This window comes from Netta rufina, assembly GCF_964035555.1.
Source record: "Netta rufina genome assembly, chromosome: 23".
NCBI classification, from domain to species: Eukaryota; Metazoa; Chordata; class Aves; order Anseriformes; family Anatidae; genus Netta; species Netta rufina.
In genome coordinates, this window is record NC_140147.1 from 1,335,540 (window position 1) to 1,353,532 (window position 17,993).

Genomic DNA, 17,993 nt, shown 5'->3' on the forward strand with positions numbered 1-17,993 from the left:
AAAGAACCCAAAAACTGCTGTGAAGAAACCTGTGAAAAAAAGAGGCACAAACTTCATGTTTAAACCTGAGATTCTGGACTTCTTTATTAAGACTCTACCAATTAGAGAGTGAAATTGCACCGAGGAAAGGACAGACAACAGGGCAACCACTTCTCTGTCTCACCTGCCGCTTTGGAGGCTTCAGCTCATCCCTGGGAACGATGTCGATGAGAAAGTCAAACTGATCAAACTTTGTAATCGCCATGGCAATGTCGTTCCTCTAGAACAACAAAAAGAAAACCACTCATCAGCTTTAGAAGTCGGTTTCCTCACTGAATAAAGTCAAGGCTTTTTAATCAAAGGTGTTTAACAAACTCAGGTTTTTACAGTCATCTACTCAGCCACCAGGCCTAAACAGATTCTTCACAACAGCACTGATGTAATTCACTACAGAGGGCTCATGACAACAGTCACAAACCTTTTAGCACATTAAAAAAGGGGAATTGTTAAAAACAAAGAATTTTAAAAAGTCAAACAAAAACCCACTCCAAAGATCTGTGCAAAAAGCTTTGCAAAAAGATGAAGATGACTGTTAGAAACTGCATTACTAGAAACATATGTAGAATACACGTTGGGGAGAGGAGGAAAAAAAAAAGAATCACAGGATCATCTTATTCAGGGCTGGGGAATCCCAAGAGATGTTGCGAGAACAGGCTTCAGCATGTGGAAGGGCAAAATAGTTAAAAGAAAGCAGGAAGATAAAAACATACTTAGCAAACTGGCCAAACATGCATCAGAAAAAGGATGTGCAAGAGCCAATGAGCTTTTAAGAAAAACTGGCAAGGCAAATATCTTCTTAAAACTGCTACATACAATGTATATATAAACCTTTTTCCTTTATATCTTAACCAAAAAAAGAAAACCAAACATTAGCATCAGGTCAAAACATTAAAAACCTGAACGAAGAGTCAGCCAGCAATAAGTCATCACTTAAATGTATTTGCTTAAGTTCTGAAACAACCCTAGGATAAAGAAGACTGAATGTCTTGAAGGAAAAAAAAAAAAAAAAAGGTACTGTCATTTAAAAATTTCTGCAAGCCACCTTAAAAAGTAGAGCTGATTCAAGAAGCTATTAAAAGCCTCATTTTCATTAGCTGAAGATAAATTTATAAAGCATGTATATGAACATGAGTTGAGACAAAGATGCCTACGCTGCCTAATGAGTGGGTAAGATTTAAAAGACTATCAATCCTCACATTTCAGGCTAGTTGACATTTCTAAACCTCATACTGTCTTGGCATTTAAGTGCCAAACAATCATCACATAGAAAGCACAAGAGAGACATTTCTTTTGTTCTGCAGGCAGCATACATTATAAAAGTATCTTCACCAGGAAGAAAACTTTTATTGAACAGATGTCTCTCATATTTCATTCTCCATGCTGAGGATTGGGTTCAAGCCAATTTCCTTCGGAATAGACTCCCATAACTCAGACCTCTCCACTCCAAATTTTTTCCTAAATGCTTGATAAGAGAGCCTGCATTCCTCCAGCTGCACTGTCCATGCGGAGAGCAGCTGTTCCAGGATGGCAGCTGCTGTGGGAGGCAAAGCTCTCAGAAAGAAAACCTGGGTCAATTAAAGGTCTTATACATTAGGATCAGGATTTAAGCACAATTCTGAAATAACAACTTGAAAGCTGTTAACAGGACGTGCCCGAGTTAACACTTGCTGCTTACGAAGCATCATGTTATTGGTATGTGTACCAAATAACCCTTCCCACAGTAACTGCATTAAAGCCTGGATTAAGGAAGTTGCATTAGCCCAATTTAGGGAAGATTGAGTGGTTAGACACCCACTCAACAGCACGGCTTTGGACTGAAGCCAGAGTTGTCTGCTTGCCACCATGGCAATCTCTGCACCGGGGTGTGGGAGATGCAGCATGGCCCTAAATTTCTCTCACCTCTGATCTGAGGGCCTGGACTGATGGTCATTGCAGGGTCAGGTAGTTCTGATCAATATTTAAGACAAAGCACGTCAAATTTTTCATAAAAGACCCTAGAGGGCTACAGTTTACTCCTGAACCACCAAGAATTGACTCCCAGTCCAAAGGGAACAGTGATCTGTTGCAGAGGTGGGTGTTTTTGTTTTCATCTCTGCACGTTTATCAACCCAGACTAGCAGCCACAAGCTTACATTAGCAGAATCGCTACTGAAAAACAAATCAGATGAAGTTCAACAGCTACAGACACCCCAAGTAATTAGAACAGGCCACAATTAGCAGACAGCTGCAGCTCTGTGTGTTTTTCTTGTTGTCTGTTTGTTTTTAAGACCAGGTTAAGCAAAACGCATTTAAGTTACACGGGGCCCTGTGCTTTGTACCCAGGTTTGTGGTGATAAACACAGGCACTAAAGTTACTGTCTACAAAACATACCTCATATTATGGAAACAAGAAGTTGGAAACAGCCTACGAAGCAGATGAAGGCTAGGTAGGAGCAACTCTGTTACCTGCAGAGTCCTGCGTTTGTTGTCCTCTGTGTGTATCCACGCTCGCAGAGTCAATTCTGTTATGAATATCTGAGCTGCCTTGGCGAACAACACAGGAGCTTCAGCGCTGATCATCTGTAATTAAATTTACAGGGTTTTTTTTTGAGGTTACCATCAATATTCTAATGCAGCAGAGCGGTAGTCAGGGTAACTTCATAACGTTACTCAAATCTGAACGGTTGCATTGTTTAACGGTGAAGCTTGGGGAATTTCCGTAACAGAAGATCTGCGGGGCTGACACTCCAAATAATTACCAGGCTGGAGTTAAACACGCAGTGAGGAGTACTGATCGTATACAGGCTGTCTTCCAAGCCTGTTTCATACGTGCCTAGTTAGACGTGAGCTCTGTATCGTGCTGGATTACGGTAGGCCAGCAACGTGCAGTTACAATTGGCATCAGCGCGTTCTTGGCTATGGGTAACAACCAGCACCTCCTCCTGGCACGTGAGGACAATTCTGAATGAGGGCAGAAGCTGAGCAGGACAGGCTGAGGGCTCGTTACAAAGCCTGGCTCCTATATTGATGTTACAACTATAAAGTAAGTTGAAATAAATGGAGAAATTGCAAAGGAGGTTTGGAGCCACAAGCACCTCGCCAGATCACCAAATTCCTTAGCCTTAAGAAGTACCTAGCTCAAGTGCAGCACTTTCATTATGAGCTGGCTTGGCATTAGTGATGACTTCCTAGAACAGGCTGCTTCTTGTTAAATAATGCTTGAAGGAAGGCCAGAGACTTGATTTCCCCTTAAATCTCATCTTTCCCTTCATTATCAAAAAAACAGCACTCATTTGGGTAAGGCAGCAACTTGGGACCTCAGCGGCTTGGGTTCGTTCCATTTACAGGCCGAATGAAAAGCTCCATTGCACAGGAGGACAACACACACCTTTTTCCTGAATCTCTTTTAAACATTAAAGGTTGTCCTACGAGAAGGATGGTGTCACATAGAGAAAAACAATAAGAAACTGCAAACCTTTCTCTGCTCTCTTAGGAGAGACACATCTGACAGTTCTCCAGTTTAGAAAACAAGGAGGACTGGAGCAGTGCAAGCATCAACATCCCAGAGGTGATTCCTTCCTCTTTTCCTCTATTTTCATAAAATGCTGCTAAATTTTCATCACTCAACTCACGTGTTATCTTCATCAGTCACACGTCAAGGGTTCAGCTCAAATACTGGTATCAAACCCATGTTATCTACCTAAATTATTATTTGTTTTTCCGCAGAACTTTAAACAGCATATCACACGTTTACGTGAGATCACATTAAACACCCTACAGCTTTGTGAAAGAGTTGAGAAAAATAAGGAGGAAACACGAGAAAAAAACAGTTAAGCACTAGAGAAAACAAATGAAGGAGAAAATGCCCAGAACGATGCAGTAAATTGCTGTTTAACGGAAGCAAGCACAATTGCAAAAGTCTTAAGCAAAGATCCCAAATGACTCCACTTTCCCAGTTCAGTTTAATTACACCAGGCCAGCTGATACTGCATCCCAGGCAATTGCTCTATAATGTGCTTTAAAAATAACTATACACAGTAACAATAATGAGTAATGAATTGCAAGGAATTATCGCTACAACATCCACCAGAAGGGTCATAAACACCTAGGAAAAAAAGCCACGATTGTACCTTCACATCCTCATCTAGCTTCATTATCTTCTTAATACGAGCCAGGGGCAGTTCTTGAACTCTGAAGTCTTTCTGCAGAGAGATTCAGATTTGAGAGACTCTTTAGCGATACTTAACTGAAAACAAAAGAAAGAAATGTTAAAATAAATCGGTACTGTCCAAAACTGAACTGGCTAAAACTAGATAAAAATAACTTAGTTTCTTTGAGGGATGGCAGTTTCTCTGCAGATTCAAGCATTCTCATCTGTTTTTCTGTGTTTTATACTGGTACAGTTGTACTTCAATCTTCTGTCAGACACTTGCAGTTACAATTTCACCTCAAAGCTGAAGTCATTCTGCAGAACAGAATGTTTCTAATGTTATAAATAGAGGCAGAAATGGGTATTTGAAGCAACTAATTCAATTAGGTGTCTTAGGACCCAGAAAGCAATGGAATTTGCAAAAAGTCACTTGAGAAAATGAGGACAAACAGGAGCTCTGTAGGGCCACAGGATGAAATCCTTTACTTGCACTTCACTGTTGTTCAACACAGGTTCTGGTGTCAAAAACCTCCGCAAGAGCCTTGTCCAAAAACCTCTTCCGTTCCCGTTTTCAGATGGATTTCTTGCAATTCTCCAGCAAAAAGAAGCGCTGACTCAAAATGGTGTAATGATGGTTTAAGAGACGGCGAGAGAGAGAGAGAGCTGTCACTGTAATCAATCATCCTGCTCAGCTGTGAGCACGAACCCGACGTGTGCAGCAACAGAGATGCCACCGAGCGTGGAAGGAGGCACCAACACCTCCCTCTGGGGGTGAGGGAAGCTGCTGAGCTTCACTACAAGCCTTGGTCTCCCCTCTCCGAAGATACAGAGGAATAAAAAATGCAGCTTTGCTAACAGGAGCCCCTTAAAAGAGGGATAAAGGCTACGTACCATCGCGTCAGGAATGCAGAATCCCTGCCCACAAAAGGGCTGCTCAAAAACATCTTTTCCCTTCTCTACAAAAATGTCAAAAGAAATAAAAGGAAACTCATTTCTCTGGGGAAGAGAGCACTGCGAGACATGTTAGTGAAACAAAAGAGGGGAAAAAATGCTGAAAATGCTGCTTTCTATTGAAACAAAATATGGAAGCCGTACATGGCCCAGCCAGCACTCCAGCAGGGGGTATTTTATTTAAGTTATATATAAAAAATTATCTTATTTTAGGGCTGTGTGTGTCTGTATATATATAAATAAATAGAAAAGTCTGCCCTTGCCCTGGAAAGAAGTGTGAATGTGGCAGCAGCAGGGCCAGGGGGGTGTTTTGGAAGGACTTGGGGCAACGGGAGAAGAGAGCAGCCAGGGCTGAACCTGGTGCTTGAACTCACGGCGTGCTGAGGGTGGCACTTCCAGCCAGTGACCGCCACATAAACAGCTTCAGGGGTTGCTAGGGCATGAAAAAATATCCCCAAGGTTTTCTGGAGTTTATTTTTTTTAAGCTCATTCCCTTTTAAAGAGCCCCGTGAGGCTTGGGCAAGCCTCAAAGAAAGATGAAGACCAAATTCCTAATTTGTAAGGCTCTTCACGGTGCTAAGCAGTTCACTTCCACGAGCAGCAGAGCTGCAAGCAGACACTTGCACTCCCAAGTGCGTTGCACAAGGTACGATGCTATTAAAATCATTAGAGAAAAGAGATGGTGAGAGAAATCGCAGAAATTTAAAGCTCCTTTATTCCTTTAAGGCTGACGGGCAAACGTCACATAAATCAAAATTAATACGCAAGTGCCATGCTGAAGGGAAGCATGACCACTACTGGCTACTGCCCAGCACAACAAACTTCAGGCACCGATTCTTCATCTTTTCTTTTTTCCAAATTAGGTCTCGATGTGTTCACAGGCCACTTCGAACTCACTGTGGAGCTGAAGTGCTGGTTTCAGCCTGGTCTCGCTTCCTATTTCTCCAAGATCAGGCTACAGTCCCTTTTGTCCTGCGGGGCAGAGAACAGGGACCTCTGGTTCGTTCCTATAAAGCAGCTCCCTTCTCTCCTCCCCTGAATTCCAGCTAGTGGTGGCACATGGCAAGTGCACAGAACCAGAGAGAGCTGTGAAAAGCAGGCAAGCAGAGCAGGCTTCTCCACCAGAGAGCTGCTCTGACCTCTACTACGCAGTAAAAGCAGACGAGCTCCAAGGGTACTTACGTCCACAAACACGGGAGCCCTTTCAATAAGATGCACAAAAAATTTCAGGGTTTGATTACGCTGCTGTTATCCCTCTTCCTCGCCATCTCCCCTTCAGCATCCTCAGCTAATTTTTCAGGGCCTTACTACCTTGCGATGCAATAAATAGATTCATGCAGCAGTTAAAAATTAAGCTGCCCATCCTTGATAAGCTGCAGAATAAACCCCTTTCATGTGGAGATGAAGACAAACTACAGCTCTCGAACACCAGAATTCACTGCACTGAAAAGAGGAAAGTAATTAATTCTGGTTATGCATACAAAATTCTACATCTGTTTCTTTAATCAACTATCCGCACGCAGGCTGAAAAAAGCAGCTTATCTTCAAACTCCTTGATTGGGGTTTTCACTTTGAACAGCCCATCTTCCACTGGAGCTCTTTTGTTTCCAGTCACATTACAAGCACGGCAGCGTGCTTTCAGGACCACAGTATCACAGTCATCTATCAATCTCTCCTGAAAAGTCATTTTTATTATATGCCCTTGTTCTCAGGCACATCTCTTTTGGGGATGGGAAAAAAAAAACAAAAGAGAAGCTACTGAATATTCTTATTCTCAGCCCATACCTGATTTTTTTTAATCAAATGCCTTTAAATTAATAAAGCAAGTGATGATGTGCTTGGCATTCAAGGGAGTTGCAAGACTTCAGGCTTGTCAAAGGAGGCTTGACTGAAAGAGGGCACGACAGCTACACACGGAAGCCTAAACCCAAAAATCCATTCACAAAATCCTAACGGGCTGCCAATAGCCAGATGTTTGAATCCATAACGGGGGTGGGGAGGATTAAGAGGTGTATTTTGGTAAGGATATCCTTACATGGAAGCAATGCTTGTCGCAGATTTTGTATTCCTGAGTTTGAACAGCCTGCTACAGCGTGAGGCATGGTCTCAAATCCCTTAACCTCCTGCTGGCAGCTCCCCTTATACCTGAATATATTTTAAAATCCCTTCCTCTTTGCCCCCCAGACCATAATACCTGTGCAAGAAGCTGCCAAGGTTATCATTTAGCCTGTTAAACGTTCTGTTAACCTTCTTCTTTCTTCCAGTGCCTGCCTCAGGTTCTGAGGGTTGTAGCAAACAGTCCAAAACCCAGCTGGACGATGATCAGCTCTTAGGGCCACCTCGCTGTGTGTGAACAGCCAACCCCACGAGCAGCAGGAACACGTCCAAAAAGAGGCTAATCCTCCAGAAATAGCACAACTGGAGAGGACACTTACCACTGTGAGGTTGCGGATCTCCTCCATGACTCGTGGCCAGAAGGACTGGAGGCTTTGCTGGGCATCGCTGTTGCCAGCTGTACCGAAGCTGCCATCTGTGGACATGCTGGAAACTGGGAGAAAAAAAGAAAAATGGGAAAGGGTTAGTGCTGAGGGAAGGATGAGGGAGTCAAAGGCACGCAGATTCCCTCCGAATCCCAGGAACACAGAAAGGGGCCAGCCTGGCTCAGAGCCAGGAAAACTGGCAAAGATCTGCCAGTGCAGGTCCCGGCAACGACGTGAGAGATACTCACAGCCTCCGCAAAGTGTTTTGATTTAATTTTATTTGGTTTTCCAAAGATTAAAAAAAGAACATATAGAAAAAAGAAAAGGAACTGAAGGCTGCTGATTCCTTCTTCCAGCTCTGCCTCTTCACAAGGAGTTACAGACCACGACCATGGCCAGCCACAGCTCGCACTGCAGTGCTCACCTGCCCTACAGTCAGTTCTTCTGCTGCTTGCTGCAGCCAACAACAGCGCGGGACACGGCACCAAACACCCCTCAAAGTGAAGCCAGAGCATCAATGTCAGCCTGATATTACTTCTAAAAACTGTAATTAAATCATTTATTCTGTGCCTGTTTGCAAGGTGTCCGGTTTGGTGGATTTGCACTGTTTTTAGCACACCGGCAGGATCCTGGCTCCAGCAAGATCCCCGAGGGGCAGCCGTGCCCAACACACGCTTACACCCAGGACGGCCGAGGAGCAGAGCCCCAAGGGACAGGGCTGGCACCTCCCATGCACAGAGGCACTGTGCTGAACGCCAGCAGAGTCTACGAAGAGCTGCATTTTTCTTTAATTAACCTGGGGAGGATGACGAGGAGGAGCACGGATCGTGTTTGCAGTCTCAAGGCAAGAGTTCAAGACGGGGAGGACGGCAGGCAGGGCTCCGATGGAAATCAGCGACCTGAGGACTCCCTGACAACTATTTGCATGACAATCCTGCCCGCCCACAAACTGAGATAGTTCAAGTATTTATAAGAAAATACAGAGAGAGAAATAGTCTACTGACAATCTTAAATTGGCACTTGATTTCCCCCCCCTTGATCTGCGGTGTCAAATCCAGACAAAGAGGAGTTTAGGCAGATAAATAGAAGCTGATGCTTCAGATCTGCTCCACGCTGGCAATATTTCACCACCACCACCAGCCAGGGGCTTTGCTGCAACTGGAGATGCGATCCAGCCCGATGACAAGCCAAATCACTTCTCAAGGCTTTATTGAGAAATACAAATGACTTGCGTTCAACCCACTTAAACGCCGTGCCGGAATACAACGAGCTACAAAACCCTCAGAAGCAACAGTTCCTCGAACAACCTAGAGTTCAGAAATCCTCTTGATTAATCCAAAAAATTCCTATCTTTCAGGCAGACCCAGGTTTTTTCTGATTTCAGAAGGCAAAGTGAACAGCCTGCTGCTTGCCCAAGGGACAGCTGAGCTTCAGGAGACTGCTGATGAGGATTGTCAGGAAATTGGGTAAGAGTCGCAGCAAGAGTCACCGACAGGGTGATTTTTTGGTAAACTTAAGAGAAAAAAATAACTACAGACGCCAAAATAAAAGCCTGAACAGAAAAAGCCTGTTAAAGCTACTCAAAACTTTACTCCAGAAACAAGTCTGCAGCAGGACATAGATGTCATAGATATACACCCCGGGAAGGCGAGCATTTTGTTCCCAGACTCAGGAAAAAAGAAGCTGAAGGGTGAAATGCTGAAGCCTGGCCCCAAAGGTGCTCACCGAGCCCATCAGCCAGCAACATGCGGCAATGTGAGCTCTCCTGCTCATCGCAACACATCACCTACAAGCATTAAACACAAGATCCTGGGGCAGCTCGCTTCAGAGGAGCACAAAGCAGCCACGAAGACACCAAAGTCCCCCAAAATGGCTAAGTCTGAAGGGAGAGGCTGAAAAGCAAAGAGATGGAAATTCGGACAGACGCTTCGCTTCAACGTCCTTCGATTACAGCCACAAATCAGAAGGAAACGAGTATTTCTGAAAAACGCCGCTGCAAAAAAAGCCCCCCCCAAGGTTTTACCACCATTCAAATACAGAATCGCTGCTGAGATTGCCTCAGGATCCCCTCAACCATCCCACGTTGTTTCTTTTTTGTTGGTTTTGCCCCCTGTGGCCTTACAATACGTTTACCAACCAAGCTCACGTTAACTAAGTCAGATCCCAGCACCCTGTTAACTCGCTGCATCTTATGATGATTTTTTTTTGCAGATAAGCTTGGGGCATCATAGCCAACACCTGTATGGGATTGTCCCAGAACTGCCTTCCTGATGAACATCCACCCCTGCCTCATCTGAAGGCACCTTTGGAGAAAGCAAGGTGCTTTGTAAAACCCTCCAGCTCAACAGGTACCAATTTATTTCGCTGCTTTCAGCACACACGACGCCCTCAGGCCACAATCCTGGAATTCCAGTCCTAGATGAAGTGGCCCAGCTCCACCTCCCCGTTACGAGGTGGAAAACTCCCAGGAGATAACACAAAACTGCCCTTACCATTCCGTGTACACCACAAGTCCTTCAGCACGTCACAGCCGTGGTGATGCTGTCCCTGCAGCGTCAGAACTAACACCATCACGCACAGGTAACAAATCACAAATAAAGCTAATGCTCAAACATGGGCCAAAATCATTCACCCCAAAGATACAGAAACTCTTTTCCATTCCTGTAAGACACCTAAATATCCAAGGCAGCTTTTCAGGTAGCGGGACAAGGTCACGCTCACAAACCTACAAGGTTCTGAAGCCGCACTCTGGATGAAAACACAAACTTCCAAATTTCTCAAAGCAAACCCAAGAGGCTTTCTGCAAAACCAACCCAATTTAAAATCCAAACGCTTCCTTCCAGCTCGCCATCACACGAAGCTGCTGCAATTGCTCAGTTTTCTTTCAACCTTTCCCTCCTGCAGCATCACACACTGCTGGCACCCCAAATTGCTGCTCCCGGCTGCGGGGAGGATCATTCCAGGGCGCTGGACGAGGTGCACGTTTCTACATTGCCCTGGTGGTCAGGAGAGTTAAATCCCAGCCTAAATTACCTGCGGAGGGCACCGAGTGCTTCTCGCCTAAGGTCTTTAAGAGAAGGTTGCACAAACAAGTCAGGAAGGGCTCCGGTCGGGTTGGTCTTGCCTCAGGGCAGAAGCATGAACAGGATGACCTCTTCGGGTGTCTTCCAGCCCTTTCTTCTCGGAGCACTTAGCAGCGTGCATTTTATCTTCAAAGCACCGTTTGAACATTGCCTCCCCGATGCCTCCAACACGTTACTTCTGGTCTCATCCCTCCCAGGCACGGCGTTTGATTTCAGCCCAAAGGAGCTGCGAGGCCAAGGCGAGGGGGGCCTGGGTGGCCACCTCCAACACACGGCCCCTTCACCCCAGTGGTGCCAAACCTGCTGTGGGACACCCACTGCCCACCTGCCACCACCACCAGCACTGCTGGGATTTGGGGTTTTTGCTGCTGCCACCCCAGCACCTCGTGCTCCTCCCCGTGGGAGGCAGCAGGCGCGAGGAACCAACCTGATTTTGCTCATGCAGAGCAGAAATTGCCCCGATAACCTCTCTGACACTGAGTGCGATGTGGAATTACAGCCTGGATCTTGCAGAGAGCTGCACGAAGCCACAACTGAGCCCGAATCTCCTCCTGGACGTGGTGCTGCCTGGGCAGGCTCGGCAGGAACGAGAATTGCTGCTGCAAACTGCTTCGGGGACACGGGACGAGGGAATATCCTACAGCACCTGGAGAAAACGTGGTGAGCTCCGTACCTCAACGCAGCAGGCACACAATGGGATGAGAGTCTCGGGCAGGTCATTGTCAGTTTGCTTTGCCCTTTCAGGAGAACAAAAATCCCAGGAATTGTACCCAATTTATAACACCCGAGGTTTCTATTTGCAGTGCACCGAGTGCCGAACAGCCCCGCTCAAAGCCCCCCGTCCAGCAGCAGTCCTCATTAAACCGCGCACAGAAAGGCTGAAGACACGCGCAGACTATTTTTAATTCTGGGCAGGGTTTTGTGCCTGCACATAAATACACCCGAGGCTCGTAGGAGAAAGCCACGAGCAGGATGGCATGGCACAGAAACCACACTACAAATTGTGAGCCGGCCTCCAAGCCAAAAAGCCAGGCTGCGAAGATTAAACCACCACATAAAAACCAGCGCTGGACTGGTTTTCTTTTAAAAGTTAAAGCAAACAAAATAATCTGGATTGCTGTTTGCACTGGTTATTTTACTTTCCTTTCTTCTTTGACTGAAGGAGCACAAGGGTCACACTTGATATTTGGTATTTCAACAGTTAAACATCATTAAATAGCTGCTCTTTGCAGCGCAGTTTTGGCAGGCACGGAGCAAGCAGCAAAGGGAGAAAATTCCCAGACAAATAATAACAAGTGTCTACGATGAACCCTGCTGGCTCTTCAGCTCCTAAATTAAGCAGCCAGCAGAAATGGGAAAGCTCTTTTAAGTGAGGAGCGTTCAAGTTCGGCGAGTCTGCTTCACACAATGAGGCAGTTGGCACGCACAGGGACCAGGCTGCAGCTCGGGTACCTGGCTCCAGAGCCTCTGACCTCGAGGAACCCGGCACAAAATCGCCTTGCTGCCTCGTATGGTTGGAAGAATTTACAAGCCACGCACCTCACGATGCTTCTCTTGCTCCTGGGACATTTTATTTGCTCCCCTTTAGCCACAGCCTTAACGGGGTGACATGGAAAACGTGGCACCAAGCTGACCTTACCACGTTTTACACCGCCTCTGCCTTCAAGAGCTGTGCCTGCGCTGTCACACAGCACACCGGGGAGAATCGGGGGGCAGCTCCTTGCTCTCAGCATCTCTCCAGACCCAAACTTTCTGGGGATGATATATTTTGTAACCCAGTGCCTACTTCCAGCTCTGGGGGGCTCCTGCTCGGTGTCCGCCAACAGCCGGACACCAAAGGCTCCCAAAAGCTGCTCTTGAGCAGCATTTTGGGTACTATCAGCGGGGTCTCACCTGGATTTTGGGGGAATTTGCTTGTATTTTAGGCAACTGAAGTCCTGATCGCATCACTCACACGTTTCTTCCACTGCTTGGCAGCGCCAGGAGCACGCCCGGTGAGCATGGATGGATCAGACAGCCCTGGAGCTTGCTGTTAAGCCGCAGTCCTGGAATATTCTGAATGATTTATAAAGAATTCTGCATGAAATGACGAGCTTCTGTGCAGCAAGCCCTCCGAGTGCCCTCACGTTTTCTCATCCCTTCAATACCCTCACAGCTTCGGTGGCTGAGGAAGCTGAACGGGGCGCTCACGGGGCAGCAGCTGGACCAGAGGGTGATCACTTGACACCACAGCACACCTCGGGCAAGGTTATGCCACAAGTTGAGCATGTTTCTGTGCTCTTCTGCTGCATTTTTACCCTCAGCCACCGCCGTGCTGCTGGAGAGGGAAGAGGGAAAGTCAGGAAGCACAATTAAAACCGCACCACGGCAGCTACAGCAGTGGATGCAACCTACAAAAGATGAATGACAAACGTGAGACGTTCACAGAAGCCTGGGATGGATTTAGAGCAGCGAGAGGCTGGGCCAGCTGTTAGCAGGCACATCTTCTGGGAACTTCGTTAGTCCTGGTAGAAAACGAAGCGAGCCTATGGCTTTGGGGGGCTGCAGGGTGATTAGAACGCTCCGTGTTCCTATTTCCCTCTTTACTCGGTTTTATAACTTAAAATATCACAAGGCATGTTGCAAAATTAAAATAATTATCGATGTAGACACAGACACGAGATTTCTGCCACCCAGGATCTGCAAATCTGGCCCCAGTGAGCACAGCCCACAGCGCTCAGCGGGCAGACAGGATGGAGCAAGCAGGCCTGCTTGTTTTCACCCCATCCTGGGCTATAAACATGCAAATCTTTGGGGTCACCTTCAGTCAACGAAGGAGCCGACTCAAAGTGACCCACTTCCATCCACCAGGAAGTGACCGAACGCGACAGCAAGCCGGAGGCGGCGGAAGAAAATCCCCTGAATGAGAGCTCAGCACACAGAATTATTTTCTTTTTTGAGAAGAAAACAGACGACACACAAAAAAAAACACAAACAAAACAACTTCCTGGAGCTCCTGAGGAGCTCTGGCAGCGATCCTGAAGGTTGATCCTGCAGCCAGTGCCCCTTGTAGTAGTCACTACATTTTTTGAGACTAGGAGGCACATGGTAAATTGTCTTTTTTTTTTTAACCAAAACGGTAAGGGAAGAGTTGAAGCGACCAATCAGGCAAATTTAATTCCCTTACGACACCGGCAGCCCGATGTGCCCTGGAATTAGGAAACTGCTTCGCGTGCCCACGCTGCTGGAAGGCAGATGTCACCACGGCGGGGAAAGGCAAGCCCCTGGCCTGATTAAAAACCAAATTAAGAAGGAACCGGGCTCTGGCTGAAGGGGCTGAGGGCACCACCTCCCTCCCACCCGCACACCAAATCCCTTTCCAAGCTTCGTGGCTTTCCTGCTGCTCCTCACCTCTGATGACCGGGCAGCACCTTCCCTTACACCTGGATGGCCTTTTGCAAGCTCTGGCACTGAAATAAGGTTAATATGGGCTGTAACGAGGACTTCTGCAGGATTTCTTATTTACATCAAGGCCTCCACACGTTCTCTCACCTTCTGCTACCCCTCGAAGGCAGGCAGCAGCTCAACGCACCTCAATTTCAAGGAAAAACGCCTTAAAACGTCTCCTAACAATGAGCTCCATCCCCGCAGCACACCCTGCACCTCTGCCTGCCGGCTTGCTGCGGATCTGAGTGCTACTGGGGCGTCCTGGAGAAACCCCCCAGTGCTCCCAGTGCTTACTGGGACGGCTTCCACTCTGCCCTTTCACTCTGCCCCTTCTCGGATCTGAAACCAGCACCAGGCACCACGACAAGGGACGTTTCCTGCTGGTCTGAACTGGGATCGAGGCAGCGAAACAACACCCGGAGGCTGCCACGGCTCAGGGACAGCTCCGGGTTGGGGCCAGCCCCGAGGGGCAGCCCCCTGCTCGCTCCTCTACTCACCCTATGGAAAGGTGCTGAGCAACGCCAGCACCTTCAGGTCCTAAAGCAGCAGTTTTAAGGCCAACAGGCAGCAGATTTGGGGCAGAAAAGGGCCAAACACAGGGCTGCGAGTACCTGCAGCATAGATTAGGATGGCAAGGACCCCCAGCACCCCCCAGCCCCGTGCCCCATCTCCCGGCATCAATCCCACCCCAACCCCACCTGCATCCACCCCCCGTGCCCCCGGTGCCCCGGTGCTCAGCCCCCGTTTCCCACCTTTATTTTTTAATTTTATTTATTATTTATTAATTCTGGGCCAAAGTGCCGCCGGCAAACTTTGTCCTTCCCCCCCGGAGCCGTGCGGCCGGGCAGCCTCAAGGTCACCGGTGCTGCCGAGAGCCGGCCTGGAGCTGCCCCCTCCCGGCCCTCGGAGCCTCGGGGGGGGCTCGGGGGCTACCGGTGAAGCCCCGGTGCCCACCGGCAGGGCCCGGGAGGGGGGTGTGGGGGGGGCGAGGATCCACTTTCCGCCCCCCCCCCCCCCGATCTGCGGCACCCGGTGACCTTCAGCGGGGGCTGCGGGCCCTATGGGGGGCACCCCCTCCCCCTCCCCCCCCATACCCCCCCCATACCGGGGGTGCTCCGGTTGGACCGGGGCCGGCTCCGTGAGGCCGGGCACTACCGGGGGAGCCCCCCCACGTCCAAGCGGTGCCACCGGGGAAGGCGCTGCCCCCCCCATCCCCTCCCCCACCCCCTCCCGTTACCGGGCGCGGCCCAGCCCCTCCCCCCATCCCCCCCCGGGCCTCACCGGGGGCTCAGCCCCGGGCCCCGCTGCCCCCCCCCAAGGCCTCAACCCCGCCGCCGCCGCCCCGTGTTGGCCTTACCGGGCCGCGGGAGGCTCGGGGCTCGGCCTCCGTGCTGGAAACGGCGGCGCTGAGGCGCGGGGGGCGGCGGCGGGGCCCGCCATGGCTTTGTCTTTCAGCTGACCCCTGCCCGCCGCCGCTCCGCGTCCCCGCCGCACCGGGGGCCGCCTGGCCCTTTAAGAGCAGCCGCTCAGCCTACCCTGCTGGGCCCGCCCAGCTCGCTCCCATTGGCTGAGAGCAGCGGGGGGAGCCGAGGCCCCGCGTTCCTATTGGCTGCCGGCGGCGGAGCAGCCCGGCCGCCCGCTTCCTGTTTGCAAGTTACCTTGAGAGGCGGCGCAGGGGTCAGAGCAGAGCCCGCCCGCGGCCCCTCGGCGCCGAGGCCACGCCCCCCGGCTCCCATTGGCCACCCAGCGCCCGCTTAGGCACGCGGAGGGGGCGGGGCGAGGCCGCCGATTGGCCCGCGCGGCTGTCGTTCAAGGGGGGTTGCTCCTCCCCCCCCGCCCCTTCCAGCGGCGCGTCCTGGGGCGCGGGGTCAGGGCTGGGGGGGGCGGGGGGATAAAAATAAATAAAATAAAAAATGAAATAAAATGAAATAAATATAATGAATATAATATAGATAGATAGATGAAATATAAAAGTGTATTAAAATTTTAAAATATGAATATAGGATCTAAAAATAAAAGAAAATAAAAGAGTTATGTTAAAAGAAACTAAAATATAAAAAATAAATAAAATAAATAAAATAAATAAAATAAAATAAAACAAATTAAAAGGTGATGCCCAGGCTGGTCCCTGCCTCACCAGCGCTGCCCCACAGCCCCCCAGCAGCACATGGGCCCAGCCATGGGGACCAATACTACTGCTGGATTATAATTATTGCTATTATTATTGTTGTTTTGTTATTAATTATTATTATTATTTAATTTCCGGAGTCACAGTGGGCAGCTGAGCTCCGACACCGCACCAATCCCACGGCAAGCATCCCACCACGAGGCTACGGGGAGGCGATGGATCCCGCACCATCAGGGGCTGGCACCGGGCGTCACCGGGGTGCCACAAGAACCCCGCCACCGACCAGGGGTCACCTCCCACGGGCACGAAGCCCTCGGGGAACCGGCCGGCACCGCAGGGCCCGAGCCCAGCTCAAGGTCACGCATCTGCCTAGGGGCTGGCTGCCCCCTTGGCCTCCCCCATCCTCATTGGGGGCAAGCAGCTCGGCGCCCCGAGCTCCCCCAAATCCTCCCCGTGCTGTGCTGGGCAGCCCAAGGTCACGGGCAGCCGCCGGTGCCCCAAGCGAGGGCAGTACAAGCAGCGGGAGGCTGCCCCAGGGCGGCGGAGTTACACCGGGATGTACCCGAGCACCGCCAGGCCGGCACCGGGACACGGCAGGCGCGGGGGGGGCTTCAACCGAGGAGAGGCAGCGCTGGGAGGGCGCCGGGACCCTCGCTCCTTTCCCCCGGGAGCACCGCGAGGCCTGGCAGGGCCCCGGAGGGAACGGGAAGGGAACGGGAAGGGAACGGGGCCGGACCCCGAGCAGCCCCCGCCCCGCTCCCGTCACCGGGGCCGCCCTCAGGCCCTGCCCCGCGGCCTGCAGGCCCCTCACCCCCCCCCCCCACCACGTACCGGGAGGCCCCGGACCGTTACCGGGCTTCGGCCTCTCCCCCTTAGAGACCCCCCCGGAGGCTTCCGGGGTAGAAAAAGCCCCAAAAAGCCCCGGAAAGGGCCAAAAACACCGCGCCCCCCCCCCCTCCTTGGTGCCTCCTCCCCCCCCCCCGCCCCTCCCGTTCCCCCCCGCCGCCCCCAGCCCCGGCTTCCTGCCCCCTCCCGCCCCGCGCGCGCGCGCTCAGCAGCCAATCACCGCCCCGCTCCCCCGCGGCACCCAATCAGCGCCCAGCTCCCCTCTCCCGCCTCCACCCCCGCCGCCAGCCAATCAGCGGGCGCGGAGCGGCGCGGCGCGGCCAATCGGAACCCAGCAGCCCGGGGTGGGGGGCGGGGATGGAGGGGGAGGGGGGAGCCCCTGAGGGCCGCCCCCGCCCCGCGCCCCCTCCGCCGGCCGCCGCCGCCGCCTCCCCCCCGCCCCTCGGCCCCGCCACTCACCGGCCCCAACGAGCGCCGCGAAGCCTCCGCTCGGGCTGGGAGGAGCCCGCGCTGCCCCCCGGGCCCGGCTGGCAACGGGAGAGGACCCGGAGGGGAGGGGAAGGGGAGGAGGGAGGGGGGGGGGGGCGGCGGGAGCCCGGCGAGCGCCCAGCGGCCGCGGACCAAGATGGCGGCGGCGCCGTGAGGCGGCTCGGGAGGACGCCCCGCCCCTTCCCCCCTTGCGCCGGCGCAGCGCGCAGGCGCGTGACCCGCGCCGAGATCTCGCGAGAGTTCGCGCTGAGGCGGCGGAGGCGGCGGCGGTTGGGCCTGCACCGGGCCTAGGCCGCGCTCGGTCCCCTCAGGCCCCGTCCCGTGAGGCCCGGGGAGGCCCCGCCGGGCCCTGTGGGGGCTCCTCGGTAGCCCCCCGTTATCCCCGGGCTGCCCCCGGTTCCCCCCGTGACGGCAGCGCGCTG

General features: G+C 51.2%; 1 protein-coding gene across 7 annotated transcripts in view; it reads right to left on the minus strand.

Moving 5' to 3' along the window:
- The window catches only part of NFYC (nuclear transcription factor Y subunit gamma), a 28,024-nt gene extending 10,350 nt beyond the window's left edge, over nt 1-17,674 (minus strand). For 5 of the 7 annotated variants that reach the window (XM_084300730.1, XM_084300732.1, XM_084300731.1 and 2 more), the window contains exons 1-5: nt 15,466-15,619; nt 7,555-7,667; nt 4,149-4,220; nt 2,485-2,598; nt 164-259 (exon numbers count right to left, since the gene is read on the minus strand). In XM_084300730.1, coding sequence (XP_084156856.1) covers nt 164-259; nt 2,485-2,598; nt 4,149-4,220; nt 7,555-7,659 — 387 coding nt within the window. In that variant the 5' untranslated portion in view covers nt 7,660-7,667; nt 15,466-15,619. Of the gene's footprint in view, nt 1-163; nt 260-2,484; nt 2,599-4,148; nt 4,221-7,554; nt 7,668-15,465; nt 15,620-15,766; nt 15,809-17,541 lie in introns of those variants that run through there. The other 2 variants (XM_084300727.1, XM_084300728.1) reach the window with 2 other exon arrangements.
- Between the last annotated feature and the right edge of the window lie 319 nt (nt 17,675-17,993).